At 31.6% G+C, this 23,733-nt stretch overlaps 2 protein-coding genes and 1 long non-coding RNA gene across 4 annotated transcripts; 1 reads left to right on the forward strand and 2 right to left on the reverse strand.

Moving 5' to 3' along the window:
• Nucleotides 1-3,359: 3,359 nt before the first annotated feature.
• LOC131641245 (probable receptor-like serine/threonine-protein kinase At4g34500) lies at nucleotides 3,360-6,313 on the reverse strand. The gene is made up of 7 exons (XM_058911547.1): nucleotides 5,491-6,313; nucleotides 5,252-5,356; nucleotides 5,036-5,158; nucleotides 4,737-4,907; nucleotides 4,524-4,653; nucleotides 4,232-4,441; nucleotides 3,360-4,133 (listed from the first exon to the last, which is right to left on the reverse strand). Exons 1-7 carry the CDS (start codon nucleotides 6,003-6,005, stop codon nucleotides 4,020-4,022), a joined length of 1,368 nt encoding a protein of 455 aa, XP_058767530.1. The 5' UTR covers nucleotides 6,006-6,313; the 3' UTR covers nucleotides 3,360-4,019.
• Nucleotides 6,314-7,209: 896 nt separating this feature from the next.
• On the reverse strand, nucleotides 7,210-9,410 carry LOC131641246 (uncharacterized). Of its 2 annotated transcripts, none has more exons than XR_009295469.1 (7): nucleotides 9,104-9,410; nucleotides 8,921-8,973; nucleotides 8,734-8,793; nucleotides 8,585-8,630; nucleotides 8,039-8,238; nucleotides 7,848-7,927; nucleotides 7,210-7,536 (listed from the first exon to the last, which is right to left on the reverse strand). It is a non-coding gene; the product is annotated as an uncharacterized LOC131641246 (long non-coding RNA). The 2 variants fall into 2 exon arrangements; XR_009295468.1 differs by having other exon boundaries at nucleotides 8,921-8,981; nucleotides 9,104-9,408.
• A 10,893-nt stretch (nucleotides 9,411-20,303) lies between these two features.
• LOC131641248 (BTB/POZ domain-containing protein At3g05675-like) lies at nucleotides 20,304-23,333 on the forward strand. Its single transcript, XM_058911550.1, has 2 exons — nucleotides 20,304-21,686; nucleotides 22,826-23,333. The coding sequence occupies exons 1-2, from the start codon at nucleotides 20,511-20,513 to the stop codon at nucleotides 23,111-23,113; spliced, it is 1,464 nt and encodes a 487-aa protein (XP_058767533.1). The 5' UTR covers nucleotides 20,304-20,510; the 3' UTR covers nucleotides 23,114-23,333.
• The last annotated feature ends 400 nt before the right edge of the window (nucleotides 23,334-23,733 follow it).

A 23,733-nucleotide genomic window follows, 5' to 3' on the forward strand; every position in this document is an offset into this window, starting at 1 on the left:
TTAGTTAACTAATTTTAGGTTTATTAATTCTTAAGCTCAAATGTTATTTTCTTTTAAATTAACCTTTAATATTTAAGATTTATCACCATAAGAACCTCCAACTTTTATTTTCTTCACATTCGCGTATTCTCTTCTCACCTCATATTCTATGATTGTCGTATGCTTGCTTCCCCAGCCTTGGGTAAAACTTGTTTATTTATTTAAATTTTTGCCTTTATTTAATTTCATGCCTTTAATTTTAATTATCTATTTTATTATTTTAATTTATTCGCATTATTATGTGCCTTGCCTTATTTATTCTATTGACCTGGTTAACTTGTTCCCCTTTTGGGGTTTGCGTTCATTATATTTTTATCATTTGCCTAGTAATGTATCTGCCCCAAAGCCATGTAATAGTAATTAGGTTTATCTTTCCGCCTTTAATTTTTCGCATACAGGTGTTTATTGTAATAGCGTAGGACTATTAAAACTGCTTTATTTTTCTGCTATGGTTAGTAATCCTAGGGAGTGCAAGCCTGCTAATAAATTTAGTTTGCCTAAATTATAAGATAAATATAACTGAATTGAATCACCTGATTGTGACACACACACACACCTTTAGGGTAACCTCTTTTGTTGCCTTGTTGCCCGTTGCCTCTAAGCGTACTAAATAGTCAAGTCCCTCGATTTCGAGGATACCTAAAGCAAGGTTGCCTTAAAGAATAAAAATCATCTAGTCCCTCGATGCTGCCTCAGAAAAACATGATGATTGTCCCAATTGCTAAGGTATCCTCGCATGATGCCTAAAAAGATTAATGACTATTCTATCCTTCCCTTAGACTACCTGCCCTCTTTATGGCAGGGTCAGTCTTATGGCGAACGATAAACCGGCGAACGATAAACCTCGATGACCCTTTATATCCAATTGAAAGACTTCCTGCCCTCTTATGGTATGGATAGACCCTTTCGCCCGAAAAGCTAAAAGAACGATCTTTCAAACTTAGGGTAGTTGCTATTAATTGCTTGGTCTTTTTCAAATTCAAATTCAAAATATTTTCTCACTTCTTTTCAAAGAAACCTTTCAAAAAGACTACGCTTATTTACAAGCTAAAGTTCTTCTTCAGAAAATCTCTTTAAAACAATTCAAGCAAACAAGTGAGCTAAGCAATTAAGAGCCCATGGATAACCATGGATGCAAAGGGTGCCTTACACCTTCCCTTTGTATAACTTACCCCCCGAACTCAAAATCTTTTAAAAGGTCTTTTCTGTTCTTTTAGCCTTTCTATAATTGGATAAAATAAAAGTCGGTGGCGACTCTTGCTATCCGCATATTTCGAATAAAGTCAGTTCACCGTATTACATAAGCTTTCTTTTCATTGTTACTTTCCTTGCCCTTTATATAGCATTCCACCCTTGTGGCCACCTCTACTAATGAAGATGATAACCTTTGGGCAAGGGACTCGTTGAAGTGTCCCGCTTTTAGGTCATTTTGAAATGTGCATACGGAAATTTCTTGGTTTGGGTGGACGATTTTGATCGCGGCAGGGGTGAGGTATTCCCTTGGTGACTCTTACGGGCCTTGTCGAATGTTAAATAGGCTGGTTGTAGACATATTTCTATTTTTACTGGCTGTGAATTGGTGCATAAGTTTTTTTACTAGCTCTGGGTAGTTGGAGATATAAGTTCGGGGTATGCTTATGTATCATCATAGGGATGCATCTCTGAAGGTGCCAAGCAAAATCTTGCATTTTAGATAGTCGAGAACTTTGATGATGGTCATTTGCATGTTGATGGAGGCGGCATGCTCGTAAGGGGCACTACGCCCTTCAAACTTTACCAAGGAGGGAGGCTTGAACCCTTCGGAAACAAGTGCTTCTCATATCATGTCAAAGAGTGGCTAGGGGTCAAACACTTCCATATCCTCTATGGGGATAGTCTCCTGTTGGCGTTGTTGGATGTTGAGGATGTTGCCCTCTAGATTTTGATTTTGACGATGTAGTTTGTCCATGGCATCGCGCATCTCCGCTATGGTGCTGAGATCGCTGCTACCTATGGTATCCTCCTGGGTGGGGGATTGTTTCCCATAGAAACCATGGTCGAGAATGATTGTGGCTAGGAATGGAGATTTTGGTGAATGTCGGAGTGGTGGAATAATGGAAGATGTAACCCTCATTAGTTTTACCAGGGGCCTACGGTGGGCGACACTATAGTTGCTAAAAAGTACATATGCGTGACACCCCTATGTTGGTAAGGGTGGCCAGAGACTTTTAGATTTTGTGGCGGTTTAGGGCAAGCTCACGGTGTTGAGAGACTATTTTGAAGGTGTTTTTGGTGTGGAGAGAGCAAGCTCACGAAGGTGAGAAGCTCTATATTTAGGGATATTTTTTTGTTCAGACTATCTCTCCTCATTCTAAGAATAAGGTATTTATAGATACTTATGGACCTAAATTTAAGGAACCCCTAAGAAGTAGCAACTGCTACATCTTAACTAGGAAAGCTATTGTCTGCATACTCCTTAGGAAATTATAACCAAGACTTCTTGCTCATGCGGTTATAGACTATCTATGTACACGTCAACCCCCCCCCCCCCCATGTTTCTCATCAGGGCGAGTCACCCACTAGGTGGAGATTATACTTGAGCGATATATTATGTAGCTGACGTCCGATGAGGCTTGACATCGTACCCCTGTTGAAGGCCTTTCCAAATATATCACTCCAATATACATGTATTTAAAAATATGTTTCATAGTAAATTCTCTAGATTGAAAAAACTAACAAAATCCTACAATACATGTCATTAAGTCTACAAACAATAAATTTAATATTATGCCACCATTCCCATTAAATAACATAAGAGACAAATCAAAGACGCCCGACATGATAAACCCACCTAAATCCTCAATGAAAAAGATAAATTTCATGTTAACCAACTTTATTTTTTTCATCCACCGATCATTTCAAATTTACATGTATATCTAAATAAAATCTATATCGTATTAAATAAATTTATTTGTGTCGTGCAGTTGCACGAGTATTTTGCTAGTTACTCGAATAATTGAAAACACACAACCTAGAGTTTCCATTATGATTCTAGTCGTGACAACCTTTTTCGGAGGTTTATGTCCACTTTAATTTTGTGTCTTCTTATTTTCTTTAGTTGACAAACTTATTTTAAGGTTTTTATTCCGATGTTTTAGTCAAATTTAAGAAAGGTGGATGAAACAATACAATTTTCATTTGATTTAATAAAATTAATTGTTTTGTTCGAATGTATGTCATATAATCCTTTTCACATGTGACTTTATTGAAATTTACAATCAGTCAGTATATCACAACAATTCGAAATATTATTTTATAGATGTCAAAGTCAATCTTCAATTAAAATCTAACCGTCACGATTAACTAACGGTATAAATTTTTTTTACATGATCGATGTATACCAATTAAATTCAATAATATATACCAAGTCATATCATTAAATTAATACACAGTCCTATGTTAGACCCGCTTAATTGGAGAACCGGGAGTCATGGCGCAAAATTTTGACAGCCAGTTCATGTGCTGAGTTGTCTAATGAGAAACATGCCATATGCTTACAGAAAGAAAATGTCAATACCTTAACTTTTAAGTAAATTAGTTGAAGTGTTTTCAGACCAAACAAGCTTAAAATAGTTGTTGGAGCAAAGTATATCTACCTCTAACCATAAATGGTTGCTTACTAATTTGTTAGGACATGGCTTCCAAATAAAGTTGTTTGTTCTTTATCTAGTGCAGCAAAGAATTGGAATTGCAGGTTAGTCTCTAAACCAGAACGTGTAGAAAGATATGTCAACATGCAGAGTTTGCAGACAAAAAGGAATTGATATACAGAGGAACATATCTACCAAAGCAATACTATACTAACACAAAAGGTGTAATGACCTAAAGGAATAGAAGATATGCACAATGACTCGCGCATTTTTCACAACATAATGAAAACCATAAGAACAACTAAATTTGACAAGCTTAGTTGCACGAGTGCACTATCGATTACAAACCAATCATCTAGGCATTGATTTTTCCGCAGGTTCTATATGCTTTCGAGGATATGGAACTTTGATGGAAACATCTGCTTGAGAAGGCACAGAGTCTTTGTCCCTAATTGTACGTAGCTCCTGTTAAACAAGTTAAGGTTGGTCATTCAATGAAAATGAAGTAAGATGTAAACAAAGCTTCACAGAAAGAGTGGTTGAACTTGAAGCATATAGCTTACAGAACGAAAGGGGAAATCGTCTGACTCAAGCATATGAACAATTTGACCCATCTTCGGTCGCTTGATGACATCCAAGTCTATACAGCGTAGACAGATCAGTAAAATTCGCTTCAGAGATCTCGGAGAAGGTGGAATCTCAATCAGAGGATCAACTAGTTCATCGCTGCGACGACTTGCTACCATTGCCTTAAACCAATCAACCAAATTCATCTGAAATGCACCAAACAAACGTAAGACTCAAACAGTGTTATGAAATGCACAAATGAAAAATCTAAACAAAACCTGAAATCACCTCTCCGGGGGGTTTTGAATAATCAATAGGGCTTCTTCCTGTGATTATTTCCATGAGTAGAACTCCAAAACTATAAACATCGCTACGCTCATTAAGCATACCCGTGCTTGCATACTCAGGCGAAACATATCTGTAGAAATTTAGTGTTAAGAGTTACTAATACTATCATTCACTTTATTTAAGGATCCTTGAGAGAGAGAACTGATTAATTACCCAAATGTCCCCATCACACGCGTTGTTACATGAGTTTTCTCAGATCCTAAGAGCTTGGCAAGTCCAAAATCTGAAACTTTCGCATTCCAATTTTTGTCCAAGAGGATATTACTGGATTTTATATCTCTGTGCACAACTTTGGGTTCTAAGCCTTCATGCAAATAGCTTAGCCTGATTCAAAATGTATCATGTTAAAATTTTCATGAAAGAATACAATGATGAAATCAATGATGCATGTAAAGGAAATCAATGATGATCCTTAACATGAAAATTGAATAAACATTAAACATTAAACACACCCTTTCGCAGTCCCAATTGCAATCTTGATTCGAATCTCCCATGTCAAGGGACTAACTGGTCCTACATTACCATGCAGCCAATGCTCCAAATTTCCATTCTCAACATATTCATAAACAAGCATCCTGAAAAAAATGCCAACAAAACAATTTAGAAGAATTCCAAATTTTCATGATCTAGTCAAAAAATTAACAACAATGTAACGATAATAGTAGTACCTTCTAGCACCTTCTGCAGAATATCCTACTAAACGAACTAAATTCTTATGCCTTACTTTGCCAATGGCTTCAACCTCCACTTTAAACTCCTTCTCAGCTTCACCCCTAAAGTTACATCACAATAACCCACGTCAAATACATACACCAGAAACACGACATTGACAGAGACACATAAATTAAATGTAATGTCAGATAACAACAGTGACTCAGACATTGAAAATGAATTGTAAGTAACATACTTGTTGTTGTGAAGATTCTTGACAGCAACAACAGAACCATCCTCCAAAACACCTCTATAAACAACTCCATACCCTCCTTCACCAATCACATTCCCTTCCGCAAATCCACGTGTCGCATTTTCCACTTCCTTCAAACTATACCACCGACCCCACCCTATGTTTGGATCCTCCTGCATGTAGGTCCCACACGACACGTCACTTTTCCTAACAACTCCAATTTCAACCTTCATCTCCGCTTCCTTCTTCAAACCATCACCATCTTCAATAATCTCAATCCGCGTCTGTTTTTCATTGGAGCGCGTGAGATCAATCTCCCTAACCACCGCGATCTCCTTCGAAACCAGAGGAGTGGTGCCGGAGCTGTGTAGCTTCGGTAACATCCTCCGTTTCTTGCAGCTTCGGTTCCCGCGAAAGCAGAGGAATATCAGAAGCACGATGATTATTACGATGATGAGGAAAATTCCTGCTAAAATGAGCACCTTCAAACTCATGAGAGGAGTAGTAGAATCCGACATGGTTGTTTTGTTTGGATTTGGAGTTAATGTTTGTGTTATGGGAAATTAGTTATAAGCATTGAAAAGGTAATGGAAAAGACTCAAAAGAGTGGCGTTTTAACGGATACAATATAAAAGTGAGACAGAAAAATAACGAAAGTGATTACAAAAGAAAGAGAGTCGATCGGTTGTTGGTTTTTGACTTGGGAGTGGGACCGTTGAGATTATTACGGGAATGCCACTCTCACTCGCTTAGTATGTGAGTGTTGTGTGGTAACGTTGATGCATTGGTGTGGGAGAGAAGGGAGTGATGAGAGTGTGATTGTGGAGGAGAGTGTGTGAGGGTGTGCGATGATGGGTGATTAGGAGGTGTATTATTGCATGGTTTTATTATGGTCCAAGTTGGAATTAATTAAAGCATCTCATCATTACAATGTTATTACGCATTTCTGTAACAAAAAACAGAGTTTTTGAATTTGGAAAATTCTTTGCTAGTGGAGTGTATGAAGGTTGGTGGGATACCTATAGAGTGCCCTATAATCACGACTGTGTTTAATCACGACTGTGTTTATTACATGGCTATAAATATTAGGGCGGTGTATTAGTGGTTGGTAAATTGAATTTTCTTGATTTCGGTCTTGCTGAAATAATTGTTGATCAAATTGATGTTGGTAAATATTTTAGCTATGAATTAAAGTTTATATTATGAGATACTAATATGTTTAAACGGATTTTGGTGGAGTTATCAAGATGTTTGATTTAGGTTCTTATAAAAGAAGATACTTTTATAGTGTTGGATTGTGAAAGTGATTTGAGTGTAAAGAAACAAATAGGGGTGGACATCGGTTCGGGCCGAATCGGGTTCGGACCCAAAACCTCAATCCAGCCCAACCCTCGGGTGACATATACTAACCCAATTCCAACCAAATCAAACATCGGTTTTTTTCGGGTTCGGATTTAAACGGGTTCGGGTAACTAACTCGGTTTATTTCGGTTTTCACTTTCTAATTGGGCCAACACAAAATTCAACCCAAAAAGTAAATTCAATAGATTTTTTTTTTGTTTTTTTATTAAAAAACTAGTAATTGGACCCCTCAATTTTTTTTAATTTTAATAATATCAAAATTACCCTGTTTTTTATAAAAAAACTATTGATAAATTGATAAAGAATATTAATTATTAGGCCAATAATAGATGAATATTTTCAATAAAATTGGATATTAAATCATCCAAAAATAATATAAAATTTTTATAATACTGGGTTAACTATGAACCACTTTATCACATAAATTTCTAAACTATCCTATTTTAAACATACAAGTTTCATTACACAGTCAACACAGTATTTTGGAGCATCCATATTTTGATGCAACCATAGATATTTTTGAGCTTAATAAAATGCAGTAACTTCACACACTAAAACATTCAACAAAAATGCATTACAAATCAATAAATGCACTTGTAAATAGCCAACAACAAATCCCTTAATGGATTACAAATTCCATTACACAGTCAACGAAAATTCTCTTCACTGCTATCTTACTTCCAGCCCCTGAGATATTTATTAGTATAAACATAATCAGTATAAACATAAGGATGGAAAGAAGATAAATATTCTCAAGACAAAATGAATGCACACCTTTCACATATTTGATATACATTAAAGTTTATGTGTAATTTTTGTTTGGTAAATTCCTGGTGCAACATGTAATTTTCTTTTCAAGGTCATTAATCTATGTAATTTTCTTAAAGTTTTAGGGATCTTTCAAGCTGCATAAGAAAACTAGCCAAAATGATTCATGATAACATAGAAACATTAATATTCACACCCTTTTTAATTTTCAACAATATCTGAAGACTCACCATGACCAAAGAGTCAAACTTCAAATCTCCATTAAACTCATAATTTCTCACTTGCATCTATATTCAGCCACCATGGTCACCTATATTCAAGTTAAGTCAATCTTAGCATACATCTAAAAAACATGAACTACATCAAATACAAACATGACTTAAAACAAAACAAAGAATTTGTTTCCATCTAAAAGTAGTACCAAGAATGTCGAAATCCATAAACATAAAAGTAACGCTTTGTTATAATCCTCCTGTTATAATCCTCTAGCCCCGTTTCACAAAAATACACAACAAATCAATTAACAACCTCCAAAAAGGAAAAACTAAAAAATAAGAATTGAACATTTGAATAAGACATCACATTAACTCAAAGATCTTGCTCTGTTATAATCATCTAGACCTGTTTCACAAACAGAATAAATCTATTAAGAACCTCCAAAAGTCAGAATCCACCAAAATATAAATAAAATCACAACATTTCCAGCAATAATAGAGTTATAGAATTAGATATAACATCAAAGAAATTGAGAGATGATTCCAAAGAAGAAATATCCTAAAATCAGTTGCAAAACAACCATAACCTAATAACCATAACCAGATCTCTAACTCCAAAATCAACCAGATCTCAAACGCCAAAATATTTAATCATGAGTAACTCAAATAGATAAAAGTTCTAAAATTTTAAACACTTTAAAACATTTGAACATTTGAGAATATATAATCATATTCAAAAATAAGAGAGTTACCTTATCAAGACCTGTAATTTCAGAACACTTTAGTTATCTTTCAAAGCTGCAACAAGATTATGCAAATTAGAAAACAACTATGAAAGAATAATCAAAACCTTACAAAAGATTAAAACAAAGGCTAATGTCAAAACCTTAACAACTATTACCTTAAAAGAAGAATCATTCTTCATTACATCTTTTTGTTGAACCTCGAAATCAAAGCACAACTAAAATGAAAACAAACCTCACTTAATCTTAAAGTTCACAGAACTCAAATGAAAACCCTAGATCTAATCACTTAGAGAGAAAAAAACTAAATAACAACCCTTAACTTATAAATCAACAAAAACTAACCTTTGGTAAGATTTAACTTCAACAAAGAAGAACCAAATTTTGTAGCTTCAAATCTTGGCACCTGAAAATAAATTATTTACCAAAGAAAGATTAAAATGAAAAGATGATGAAGAAGGCAAATAGTGGGAAGACGATGACAAGAAAAATGGGCAAATCTGAACTAGTAAGAATGAACGAAGATACCATTATACCACGGCGGCAGAGACAAGAGAAGAAGGAAAACATAGTGAGGGACTGAGAGAGAAAGAAATTAGGGTTGTGCTGATGGGCAAACTCTTACTAGTAAATATATAGTAGTAATTATAATAATAGTATTAAAACAAAATAGGTTCGGTCGGATTCGGCCACCGATGGGCCTAATATTCTAACCCGAACCGAAGTAGCCCACTTTAAACTGAACGAACCACCCGCTTTAACCCGTGACCCAGTGTAATCCGACCCGAATTGTTTTTTTGCATTCGGTTCGGTCGGTTGTGGTCGGATGGTTTTCTTTTGTCCACCCCTAGAAACAAATATAAAGTTGAAGTTGTGATGAGGTTGAAAAAGGAAATGTGGACACTCGTATAAGTTGTGCGGGTACTAATCTTATCTTTTATATATATATATATATATATATATATATATATATATATATATAAAAGGTTGTCATGATGACAACCCTAGCCACATGACACCTTGGTAGTATCTCTAAACAAAATTTGGCCACATGTCACCTTCATAGTAACTCTAAACAAAAATCTTAATTTTGACTTTTACTAATTTAACCCTATATTAAAAATAAATAAATATAATAATCATAATAATAATATAATATAATATTAAGCCACAAATATTAATAATATTTATATAAATATGTAATATATAATATTTATAAGTTTTTATTTTATTAATTTGTTAAAAAAATTCAAACTATTGTTATAAATGATTAGTAATATTTTATTTAAATTAAAAAAAAATGTAAGTAATCTGTAACAACTTTGAAATAGGTAAATGCAAGAGATCGGAGGTAAATCTGGGTAGAGTGTAATTATGTATTGTCACTTAAATAATAAGTCTACTCAATATTTATTTCTACTAAAATTATTGTTTTATGAGAATCAAATGAGTTGATGTTCTCCACCTCCTCAATGTTAAAAAACTGAACACGTAAAAATTTAATCGATGTATATAATATGTTTATTCTTAACACTTTGAAAACTCTATTGTAAATAGTCTAAACTAATATGCAAGAGATCGTATGTACGAAGTTTCACAATCTTTCATATCTAAAAAGATATAAAACTGATTAAGATATTAAGATATTGAAGTTACTTTCTTCATATTTTTCCTATTTATTTTATTTTTCCTATTTACTTAGTCTATTATAAATTTTAATTTTTTAAATTTGATTGTAGTAGTCATTTTATTGCATTTATATAAGTCACTACTTTTTACCAAAAATAAATAAAATATATCATTATAGTTTCTTCAAATTTGAAGTATAATGTATTGAATATGACCTAAAACACGGGAGGTGCTAAGCTTTAAAAATGCAGAGCACAAATTAAAAGAGAAGGAAAAAAGGGCGAGTACCTTTACAATTTTAGTCAATACTATCCCAGTCCTTTAGATTTTTAAGCAATAAATATGAATCATACATCTCAAGCAATCATTAAGCATCTCAAGTGGTGGGTGAGATATGGTATGTGTATCATGGACAAAATCAAAGTGAGTTAAGTAAAGATATCAATCTTAATCTACTTAATATAAATCCAAGGTTGTCATGATGACAACCTTTGACACAACCCTAACTCTAAATCCAATGTGGCATGATATTAGAAATCTTATCCAATGTGGCATCATATTAAAAATCTATTAAAATTTTGAATTTTTATCATTTTTTTTATTCTTCACACCAAATTATTATATTTATCCAATTTAATACCCTAATTTTATTATAATAAATAAATAATTAATAATCAAATGATTGGGAAAATAATAAAATAATGGTTAAAAGTTTTTAAATCTTAAATATCTTAATTAAAAATTATAGAATTATAGAATATATATAAATTATTTTATGGTCTTAACTTTATTATAGAATATAATATAATCAATTACCACTATAATGATAATAAAAATAATATTAATAATATTCAATTACCACTATAAAAAATCTTCAATCAAAAATCATTTAAAATCTTCCAAATATAAAAAATCTATAAATTTATCCTATATTTCAAGCTTTATAAAATATAAAAATATAACTTGAATTATATTTTACGAAATAAGTGATACATAATCAATAAATAAGAAAAAATACAACTAATCATTAAGTAACGTCAATTAAGTAAAATATTTTAGAATATCATTTTTTTTTGTTAAATAGAATAACATATTTTAGACCTAATGAATTTAATTTTCCAACAATTGTTTCAATTATTATAATTTAATATCTATTTATCATTTTTTAACAACAATTAACTATGACTCTTAATATCAATTTAAAAAATCAGTTACGTTTTACTATTATTATATTAAACTTAAATTTAAATTAGCTCATTTATTGTGTAATGTCAAAACATAAATTTATTTAAATACTTTTTTTCTATTCTTGCAAAAAATTTAGTATTCTTTACCAAACATATTTCAATGTTGATTATAATTTTTTTTAATATAATATTATCTTTACTATCAATTATTCATAAAAATCTTATTATTATTGTTTAATGTTATCATCATTATATTGAATTTTATTTATAATTTATTTTTGGAACAAAAATCAGTTACAAATTTTATAATTATATTATCTTAATAATTATTGTAAGAATTAATGTTTAGAAAATGAGGAGTTTCATGAAACAACCATTCATAATATTGTTTTATTATTCTAAAATTGATAAATCTTTCACCCTTTCTTCCTTAAATAGATAAACTCCTCTCACTTTCTCTCTCACGTGTATATTTTAGAATTTGATAAAAAAACTTGACAAAATATGGAATGAATGAGTGAATTATTCTACACGGATTTTTTATCTAATCCAAAAGCTTTTGGAAGGTTTCATCTTTTTTTACATCTATTCAAATTTATTTCATGTCCATATATTTTCGAATAAATTTTATTTTATCATTTTGATCATATTTCGTAAATATTATTCCGATCATATTCAAATTCATTTCATATTCATATTGTGTAATATAATTTCTAATTATTTCTAATTATTATTCAGCAGGTTTTGCAATTTGAAAGAGGGTCTAATCGGCGCAAGCTCCTACCAATAACAATCTCAAAACGAATATTGAAATATACATTTCTTGCATTCATTTAGAGAATCTAAATTCTATAAATTGTAATACATATGCTTATGTAAAAGATATTTTTTTTTATTTTTGTATTGATTTTTATTTATTTTTTGGTTTAATTTCTCCCCTCTTTTTTCACAATTCTAGAATTGTACTATTTTTTATTTTTTTAGGATATAAATTTTAATTTTCTTCTATAGTATAAATTTTAATTATTATTTTAATCATATTTTATACTCATATTTATTTTGATATATGTTCTTTATTATTGTAGTAATACAGATCCACATAAATTTACCGGTCTTTTAATTTTAAATTTTATCGGTTTCTACGAATAACAACCTTAGAATAAATTTTAAAAATAGAATATTTTACTTAATTGACATTACTTAATGATTAGTTGTATTTTTTCTTATTTATTGATTATGTATCACTTTTTTGTAAAATATGATTCTACAACACTATTATTTTATAAATTTAAATGTTAAAATTTTTAATTTGATTATTCAGCTTTGAAATTGTTTAAAGATGAAGAGAATAGTTATTGAGCACTATTGTTCTATAAATTTAAAGATATTATATAATATTTAATTTTAAGAAAATTAACCTACAATATATTTTATCATATATTTTAACCATGAATATGATATTGTAACAAAAAAATATTACTTATTCAAGGTCTTATTTTTTCAATTAAATATTAGAATTTTAAATTGATTATAATAAATTTAATAACAACTATCATTACATCTTATAAAATTGTTGAATTGAATCATCATTACTTATTAATGATAGTAAAGAATATCTTTTTTTAATAAAGAATATCTTGGTAATAATAATAAAATTAATGAAATTAATGAATAATTTAAAATTCATGAAAAATATAAGAAAATTAAAAGTAGTTAGGAGGATAGAGTAATGTTATGAAATCAAAGTAAATATAAGGGTCGTGCTAACGAGTGCCCCAGGGGCACTGGTTAAGCATTCCTAATAAAGAAAATATATATATTCAATGCATTGAATATACACAATATTCTTTAAAAAAGTCAATTATCTATATTTTCATGCATTGATTACATATATTTTAGGTAAAAAACTTATCTTTTTACTTTATTAAACAATGTTCAACTTATCTTTTTAATCTCTTAACCAGTGCCCCTGGGGCACTCGTTAGCATTACCCGGGTCATGCTAACGAGTGCCCCAGGGGCACTGGTTAAGCATTCCTAATAAAGAAAATATATATATTCAATGCATTGAATATACACAATATTCTTTAAAAAAGTCAATTATCTATATTTTCATGCATTGATTACATATATTTTAGGTAAAAAACTTATCTTTTTACTTTATTAAACAATGATCAACTTACCTTTTTAATCTCTTAACCAGTGCCCCTGGGGCACTCTCGTTAGCATTACCCTTAAAAAAATTATTTTTTAGTATAAAAATAAATCTTATAACTATTAAATAATACGCATAAAAATTAAAATTTATAATTAGTTGTTTATCAAAATATAACACATTATAGCAAGTTATTTGCAATCTTATCTCCATCCACTCATAAAATCATATTGTGTCTCCCTTTCATTGGTCCGTCCAAGATTTCATTGTATCTTTGCTCTATCGTATATCCTCACCATGACAATTTTAATATTTTTCTCGTATTTAGATAATAGTACATATTTATTAAATCATTATTTCAATGACATAGATTTCAATAGTAACATTTTTAAAAAATCAATTTTATAAATATTTTTGAAAAATCAAATTTATAAATATTTATCCATTTTAGAGTTTAATGTAGCAATAATAATAATTTTACAAATAGAATTCTCAACTCAACAATTGAAACAAAAAATTATATTTTATGTCTATCTTATTTATAATTTAAATTACTTGAATAATAACATAAAAGCAATACTTTTTTTTCCGTTTATTTTTCTTATTTTCACTTTTTTTTCTTTTTGATTTGGATTTTGTGGAGAATATTTTTTATTTTATTTATTTAAAGTACAATATAATTTATTTAGGTTAAAAAAATTATAAATAAATATTTTGAAATTAACTAAATATATAATTTATTAATGATCAAATCGTGATTATCCTCTCTTTTTGATCTGTAACATATATAGAAATAATAAAACAAATCAAAATTCATTAGATATAATGGATTAAATTTTATTTATTCTTGTTTTACTCTTATTCTTTTTTTCTTCTTTAAATTCTATTAAAAAATATATATCAACAACAATAGGGATGTCAATGGGGCGGGGCAGGATGAGGGCGGGGGATACATTCTCATCACAATCCCCGCCCTCGAATCTATTCCCCATCCCCACTTCGGGTCCCTGCTACAGGGAGATTTTGTCCCCCATCTCCATCCCTGCGGATCCCCACGGGTCCCCACGGATCCCCATGGTTCATGCGGAGATTCATAAACATGATTTTTTATTTATTATTTTAACCACAAGAAATTTAGAAATTATTCTTTTATGATAAATATATTGTTTTAACAATATTTAATCTATAATATTGAGTGTCATGACCACCAAAATTTCAAACTAAAAAAATTGAAATAATCATTTATATCTCACTCTTTTACTAACAATACATATATATTTTATATTTGTGTATAAGATTAATTATATGAAATGACAAATAAACTTCCATAATAATTTAAAATTATATAAAACTTAAGGACATTATGTTACTTTAGGCGGGGCGGGGATATTTACGCCACCCCCGTCCCCGAAGTGCCTTCGGGGAGACTTTGTTCCCCATCCCCGTCCTCGCGGGGAAAAAAATCCCCGTCTTTGGGGCCCCAAACGGGGAATCTCCACGGGATCCCCCTGCTAATGGAGGCAAGTTGACATCCCTAAACAACAACTGAGACCCAAAATCACTGCAATTCCAGAAGAACGGGAAGAACCGATCAACACGCCGCAATTCCAGAAGAACGGGAAGAACCGATCAACAATAGAGTGAGTTGAAAAGACGGACTTATAATTCCAGAAGAACAGGAAGATTGGAACCGGAAGAACCGTTCAACAGTAAAGAAGAACCGGAAGATTGGAACCGGAAGAACCGTTCAACAGTAAAATTGGAAAGATGGGACTTATAATTACAGAATAACCGGAAGAACCATTAAACAGTAAAGTTGGAAAGATGGGACTTTTAATTACAGAATATCCGGAAGAACCATTCAAAAGTAAAGTTGGAAAGACCAGATTTATTCTAAGGTAGAAAACCAACGGAACCGTTCAACAATAAGATCAAAACAACATACAAAAATGAAAATGAAAACTCATTAAAACCAAAACAGTAACAAACAAACCACGTCAATGAACCACATACAACCACTTTATAATTTATCTATTCTCTTTTCATACTATTACAAAAATTAATTGCACTCTGATTACAAAAATTGTACTTACATCTGTATTAACCTCTATTTCTTACGTACTCTACAATTGTACTTACAAAAATGGCAGAAATCGAATCGAATAAAATTAATGAGTTGAAAACGCTGATGGCAGTTTTTCCCTTGTTCAGATGAGTTTTGATGAAAACCCTAACAAAGTACATAAATGTAGAAAATTAAACCAAGACGTCAGTTGGTTTGTTCGGATGTTGCTTGATCTCATTCCACCATCGTATCTAAACAACATAAGACCAAAATAATAGAATATAAGAAAAAAACTCATTAAAATCAAAACAATAACAAACAAACATACCTGATGAGTTTTGTTGTTTGAGTATTTTGTGCCAAGTTTGGCCATGTTTGAGTATTTTGTGCGAAAGAAAATGATATAGAGAAACACGTATGAAGGGTTATAAATATTAGAGTCATGATGAATTGGATGGTTGAAAGATTAATGGGTACAGAATAGTTAGCATTATTGAGAGTGGAGCAGTTGTAACTTTTCATTTGTGTAACCGTTGCATGTGTAATTGCGGGAAAGTGGAAGGTTGAGGGAAGTAAATATCAGTAATTGGTGGAAGGTGGAGGGAGAGAAGTTGAGAAACCAGCAGCGATGTGGAGGCTCCAGAAACAAAGTTGAAGGATAAAATTCTCTTCTCACATGAAGCCACTTGGCAGAACCACATAGAAAGTTCAAAAAGATAGAACTTTCTTATATTATAGATATAACTAATACATTTTCAAGTGATTTTTTTTTATTATGCAACTCATACAAATTTTAATTAACAATTAAATCAGTTAATTAATTATTTTTATTATTATATTCATAATCATGTCTATATAAATGTATGATATTGAATAATCATGTCAACCGCACAACGCGCGGGTTTTATACTAGTTGATTTTAAATGTTTGGAAATTTATTAGGGTTTGTGGTGTACACAAGCATGACTTTGATTGTAAGTTAGAAACACATCTTATTGGCATCCTATAAAAACCAAAGCTTAAAGGATAGAGTCAAAAATCAAAAGAATTTAATAAGCATATGACACCCACTTACCATTTAGACAAATTTGAAGGATGACAGATCAAAACGTTCCTGGATGAACTCTCTCACAAAGAAAGGACACAAGAAGTCCACTAAATAATGACATTGATTTGCTACCTTGTGTGTATAAATGTTACCCTCTAGATTCATCTAAAGATTCCTATTTGAATGGGGACTCCAAATGGCGAAGGATCTTTCTTTGGAGAATGTAATTTTCTATTTAGATATTATTTTCATTGTAGACTGCATAGACAAAATTCGATTCTCTAACTCTCTAGATAACATAGTTGTTGATTGTAGAATGTTGTTGGACTCTTTTAATGATGCTTCTGTCGTGTTTATGAATAGAACCTTGAATGGGGATGCCCATTTCATGGTTGGCTTTGGTAAAAGGTTAGGTTACAGAACTTGATTGGGTTGTATCCCAAAGTTGACCTTTACCTTTTTCCCCGTAGTTCTGATAGGTGTTTGCCTTATTGAATAGAACTTTTTTTATCGTAAAAAAATTCATTTCTTGTAAATCATGTAGAACAATTTAAATTAAGTTAAGATCAAGTAAAAGACTCACCTTCATGAGAATCTTTATTAGTTGCGGTATGTTTATCTTCTAATCCAAACAAAGGGGGCATATAAACAATTTCATATTCATCAATGTCAAAAGTGCAATAAGAACTTTCATTTGAAAATTTTATCATTACAATTGTCTTCTAATCCAAAGTTGTTAATATTAGTTGATTCAAGAATATCTAAATTGGTTCTTATAGGGTGAGAACAATCACCACTATTGTTGTCACCATGAATAACTTGTGAAGAAGATGCAATATTGTTGAATTTATTAATCAAATTCAAACCACTTATGTTTTTTTTTTTAAATTCTGCTTTAATAGGAACTTTGAGTTGATATATGTGGTGTATATACTTTTAGAGAAGTATTTAAAATTTACAATAGACATTTGGTTAAACTACACTATAAGTCATTTAAGTTAATTTTTTTAACATGTTGGTCATTTAAATTTTTTTTAATAGTATTTTGATCCTTTAGGATGATTTCTACCTTTTTTTTTAATCACATTTTGAACATTTAGAAATGTTAATTGTTATATTTTTTGTTACACTTCTTCATTTTCATACCACTCAAAATAAGTTCATCCATAATTAACATCTTTTCTCTGTTAAAAAAAAAGGTAAAAGTGCGCACATTTAATAACTTAAATAAATAAATTATTGTAAAAAAAATTAAAGAATTATCCTGTTACAAACAAATAACTTAAAGGACATTTATAAGGCTTGTTGGCCTTTCTTGAAATTGAATCTTCTTGCCTTTGTTAATGAATTTCATGCTTTTGCTTCTTTGCCCAAAGCGGTTACTGCTTCATTTTTGGCTTTGATTCCTAAGGTGGATATTCCAACTTCTTTGGAGGATTATAGACTGATTTGCCTCAATGAAAGCATGTATAGGATCTTGGCCAAACTTCTTTCCTCTAGATAAAAGAAGGTGGTGGGGAATTTGGTTTCTTCTTGTCAATCTGCTTCATTCCTAATAGAAATATGTTAGATGAGGTGTTAGTGCTCAACGAAGTCTTGGATTATGCAAAGAGATTCAAGAATAGGTGTATGACGGGGAAAGTGGATTTTGAGAAGGCTTATGATTGTGTGTCTTGGGACTTTCTGAGATATTTGTTGCGTAGGATGGGTTTTGGGGAGGATTGGAGAAGTTGGATGGAAGCTCTTATTTTCAATAGTTCCATGTTGATTCTTGTGAATGGTAGTCCCACTAGAGATTTCTTGGTTTTTAGAGGATTACATCAAGGATACCCTCTTTCGCCCTTTCTCTTTTTGTTGATTGCAAAAGGTTTAACGGGAATGGTGAAGATGGTGTCTTCGGTGGGTGATTTGAAGGGTTTTGGGATTAAGGATTTAGCTTATTTTGATATCCTTCAATTTTCCGATGATACTATTTTGATCAGGGATGATTCTTGGGACAACCTTTGGTGTTTTAAGGCCATATAACCTTAAAAGTAATCACAAATGAGCTACCTATTTTAATTTTGTGTCATTTTACATATATATATATATATATATATATATATATATATAATATATGTATCAGTTTTGTCTATGGTAATACATAAGAATTTGTTAACCAAATTATTGATTATAGAAAAATATCAATTGTAAATAAACATATCAAGTATATAGATCAAAGAAGAGAGAAGTGTGTGAATAAGATGAAGAAGAATCTCAACATAGCCTTAATACTATAAATGTCAACATAGACGGTTGAAATCATAGTTGCACAAAATAAGTTAAATTCAATTTTTAAAAAATAAAACATATTTAAAAACCACATGCATAAGTTAGAATACAACGTGAAATACATAAACAATACTGAACAATAAATACATAAAAAATACTGAACAATAAATACCTCAAATCTATGTGTAATTTCTCCATTCATCTCATATTCATACCTGTAAAAATGAAATAAGAAAAAAATTTGAATAATTAAAAATTAATAAAATAGAAAACTAAACAACGTTATGAAGAATATATTGATTCTATGTGTAATTCCTCTAGAAAAGGCAAATAAGAAAAAAGAAATGTAAAAGATGAGCAAATAAGAAGAAAAAAAAATGAAAAGGAGAGAAAGAACATGAGACATGAAGTGTTTCATGTCAACTATTATAAAGCATATTTCTTATGAACCAATTTTTTTACAATTTTTTTTAAAAAAAAACAACAATATTTATAGAAGTTGCACATAGCATGTGGTAATTTTAGGAACGTGGAATTGAATCAAACATTAACTAAGGTGGTTATTTTTGCTAGTGGGATGATGATGAAGTAGTGGGTTATTTAAGTTATTTTTTTATTAATTTATTATTTATATTTGAAAAATGTGGAGTGTATTAAAAATGTGAAGTGTAAGTTTTTTATTTAACTAAGTAGTTGAAATTGAAAAGTGGGATGTGAGTTTTTTAAAATATTTTTTGTCCAATTAAATAATTTATTTTTTATTAATTTATTATTTATTTTATTAAATTATTATTATTAATATTTACTTTTTTTATTTAATTAATTAATTAATTATTTATTAAAGATTTTGGCGGGAAATTTTGGTGGGAAGAACTTCTAGGATTATAATTTAGTAATTTAGTATGATGATATGATTAAAAAATGGTCAAAATTTAAAAATATTTTTAAGTTGAGCAGTTGTTGAGACACGTGCACTAAATTTTTGACAAATTATATATTTATTTATTTAAGGTTATATGACACCACATTATCTTTATTTATGCAACAGTATATTTGGCACCAATGTGCAAATGTCATATTAATAGAAGAAAAAATAATAGATACATTTCATTTTCTTTTGACTCTGTTGCGTATAGATATATTCTACAGTTGAGGCTTATCCACATTGCTTTTATATATTACTTTTAATATCTTACAATTATATCGAAATTAGATTGACTGAAAATTATACAGTATTGTGAAGAAAAATATTATTGCTTAAAAAAGAAAAAGAACAAAAATGCTTTAAAAACTGTATTCATGTTATGATGTTAATGATTTTTTTCCATTGTATTCATTCAGTTTGAATACAAAAGAAATACTTCTCTTTTGTTTATAAAAGAAATATTTTTGTTATATCTTTTACATATAGTACCAGAGCTGGTAAAAGGTTTAAAAAAATAATAGCTATAAATAAAAGTAATAAAATATCCCTTTGAATCTGTTCATCTAAATCCATTTCTCGCGAAACAGAAAAATCTTCTCCATTTCCTGCCAATTTCAAAGTTATTTCCCTCAAATTTTCCATCCTTTCCTCCCGACATGATACCCGCCGCCGGCGTTTTCAGAAAGAGGCAGCGCACCACTACCACCCGTCATTCCTCCACCGCCGGTAACGCCAACTCCTCATTCTTCGACATAACTCAAAACCACCACCGTTGCTCTCCAACCACCACATGTGACACCGCCTCCCTTTTATTCAACGATGCCTCCACCGCAGACGTCGTCCTCCGCCTCTTCACCGATACAATCTCCTCGCCGGAATCATCTCCCTCCGTCGACTCAAAGCCGATCTCCGATCTCCACGTGTACCTCCACTCGGACATAATTCGCCGGTCGAAATACTTCTCCGCCCTCCTATCCGACCGCTGGATCGGCAACGTCCACCCTCAATCTCCGTCGCAGGAGCAAACCACAAACCACGAACTCTTACGCTTAAACCTTGGAGTTCCACCTTCTCCTGGCTCGATCCAGAACCATCTCACCGTGCTGGAACTTCTCTACACGAACGATTTCTCAAACGCGGTGGAAAGCGTATCGACGGCTCTCGATCTTCTCCCTGTCGCGTTAGAATTGCTCTTCGAAGACTGCGTCCGGTGGTGTGTGAGTTATCTCGAAGCCGTGCCGTGGACGGAGGAAGAAGAAAACGGAGTTGTAAACCTAATTCCTTTCCTGAGCGAAGAAGAATCGAAAGAGCTTGTAGCTAGGGTTTCACCCGTAGGAGAAAACTCATGCGAGGAAATGCTGCAAGGTTTAATTTCATCGGCGATGAACAATTACGGAAACACAGCGTTCGTGAAAGCGTTCGTAGGGAAAATATTGAGGGATGTTTCTTCACGAGTAACGGCGAAGAGAGTTTTGGAGGAAGCGTTTAGGAAAAGCTTGAAAACGGTGAAGCAATCGTTGGAGGATTATTCTAGTCCTGTTTTTAGAGGTGATCATAATGAAACGGAAGCTATTCAGAGGTTGAATCTTCACAAAGCTTCTACTATTGGGAAACATCTTCTATGGCTTGTGGAGAGGATGATTGAGCTTAGGGTAGCTGATGCGGCCGTGCGTGAATGGAGTGAACAAGAAGCTTTTACTGCTGATTTGAAGAGGGCGTTTCGTGACGATGCTTTGAGGAATATTGTGCCTGGTCTTCCTGCTGTTATTCTTCGTTGTACATCTAAGCTTGCTCATGCTGTTTGTGCTGGCACTATTTTGGCCTCTACTCAGGTATCCTCTTGCTAATAACCTTTTATTTTTTTCTATCGTATGCTATTGTAGATTTGTATTATACATGAAGCACAAATACGAACACAGACACATAATACTCGATACTAGAAAATGAAAATGTACAATTTGATACTTGGAGAAAATGAAAATGATTGAATGTAACTACGCGGGTTGGTATTTATCGTTCTAGTGTAAAAAATACCGGACACATTTTAAATCTGAAGTGTTGGTGTTACTAACTTACTATGTGTATTTTTGCATGGAGAATGTGGATGTGGAATTCTAGTTCAAGAAAGAATTTGATTAGTATCTTATGGAAGTTATATTTAAGTATAAATAAACTTATAAGGGATTTTATGTAGGCTAAGAACTTGATAGATATTTCATTTGAGCAGCTCTTATATTGTGTATGTTAGAAGCTAATTGCACCTAGGTCTTCAAAGCATTAATAAGGGGTTTGGTTTGCACCTCTAGCTTCCTCCTAATTACAATGTAGTAGAGGTTCATTAGTTTGACAAAATGCAACGCCAAAAAATACCAAGGTTATGTGATTGGTTATTTTTCATCCTATACTCCCATGTTTTATGTCAAATTCAAATTGGACTATTTCACGAACTTCTAATAAAGAGACAAATCAGCATTAATGTGTTTTGCCATCTATTTGCTTCGTAATAATTAGCATCACTCTATTTTTGTTATGAATTTTTTGCTTGACCATATTACTTAAATAACAAATTAGTGCAAAATAGACGAATAATGATTGTTTCTTGCGTGTCTTCCGAAAATACCAAAGCTCCTATAATCTGTTTTAACTTTTAAGATCTCGGAAGTCGGAAGAAAACTATTAAAGCCATAAAACTCCCTTTGAATACAAAGTGTACCTTACCTAGTTTTGATGTTTCCCCCTTTCACTTGATATTGATTTTTTACCATGTTACTTGCAAGCCATTTGACAGTTTCTTGTAAAATTTCCTAAGACGGCTATTTTTAAATTAACACTATTTTATCGAGCCATATATTTTATTTTATTTCTTTCATTTTATTCGCTTACATATTCATCAGCTCTATAATACCATGTATTCATGCTTAGACAATGTTGAATTGAAGTGCTTTTACAAACTTTTCTTTACTCAATTCAGGTGAGAAGGAAACTCGTAGAAGATTGGCTTCCTGTTTTGATTATATGCAAAGACAATGTTTCACCCGCCAGCAACAAATCGTTATATCTAGAACTGGAAGAAACTTTTTTGCAAATCATCTCCACATTGCCCATGTCAGATGCTCAAGAATTGTTGCAGCAGTGCCTCAGCTTTTCAACCCGAAACGTTGAAGATTGTCCTCATTTGGTAACGGCGTTCAACACCTGGTTCCGCCGTGCAGCACATCCCTTCAAGTTAGATTCTCTGTGCGATTCATCAGATACCTGATCTGCTGGAACTTTGTTGGCAAGCTTGTTAAATATTGTACAGTTTGTAAAAAAAAAAAAACTCTTTAGAAAGTTGAACTGTAGCTTTGTACATATAACTGTTTTCTGTCTTCCAAGACAGACATCAACCAAGATACTTGGACCCTGTCCTGTGGTTGTTGGCATGTCTGATATGTTCCCTGAAATGCAAGATTTTAGTTGCATGTATTTCTCAGTTGAAATGATGCTTTGCAATTTTGGGATAAAGTGGGGAAAGAAATACTAGCTTTGTATTTCTTGTGAATAAATCCATTTCTCTGATTAAACTTTTTGCATTTTATAAATTGTCCCTCATTATTATCATAGACTAGGATCTCTTGTGAATAAATCCATTTCGTAATGTGTCAAAAAATCCATTTCGTAATGTGAATGAATTTGATATAGTTCAAATAACTTCCTAGTATGAATGAAATTGATATATATTTTATTAGAGAAGAGAAGTGGCCGAATTTGTGTGTGCGAGAAGCAGCATGTAGACAGTTCATTTTAGTTGGTATGCGAGAAAAAAACAGGGAAAAGTGGCTTTTGGTGTTTGTCTGATTAGAGAGTGGAGTAAGCCAAAATGACAACTGTGCATAAAAG

This window comes from Vicia villosa, unplaced genomic scaffold (genome assembly GCF_029867415.1).
Source record: "Vicia villosa cultivar HV-30 ecotype Madison, WI unplaced genomic scaffold, Vvil1.0 ctg.003593F_1_1, whole genome shotgun sequence".
Taxonomy (NCBI): Eukaryota; Viridiplantae; Streptophyta; class Magnoliopsida; order Fabales; family Fabaceae; genus Vicia; species Vicia villosa.

Coding starts and splice junctions, on each gene's coding strand:
- LOC131641245 (XM_058911547.1), bottom strand. CDS start 6,005: ATGTCGGATTCTACTACTCCTCTCATGAGTTTGAAGGTGCTCATTTTA. Junction 5,159..5,251: donor TCTGCAGAAGGTGCTAGAAG/GTACTACTATTA, acceptor CATTTTTTTCAG/GATGCTTGTTTATGAATATG. Junction 4,442..4,523: donor ATTCAAAACCCCCCGGAGAG/GTGATTTCAGGT, acceptor GGTGCATTTCAG/ATGAATTTGGTTGATTGGTT.
- LOC131641248 (XM_058911550.1), top strand. CDS start 20,511: ATGATACCCGCCGCCGGCGTTTTCAGAAAGAGGCAGCGCACCACTACC. Junction 21,687..22,825: donor CTATTTTGGCCTCTACTCAG/GTATCCTCTTGC, acceptor TACTCAATTCAG/GTGAGAAGGAAACTCGTAGA.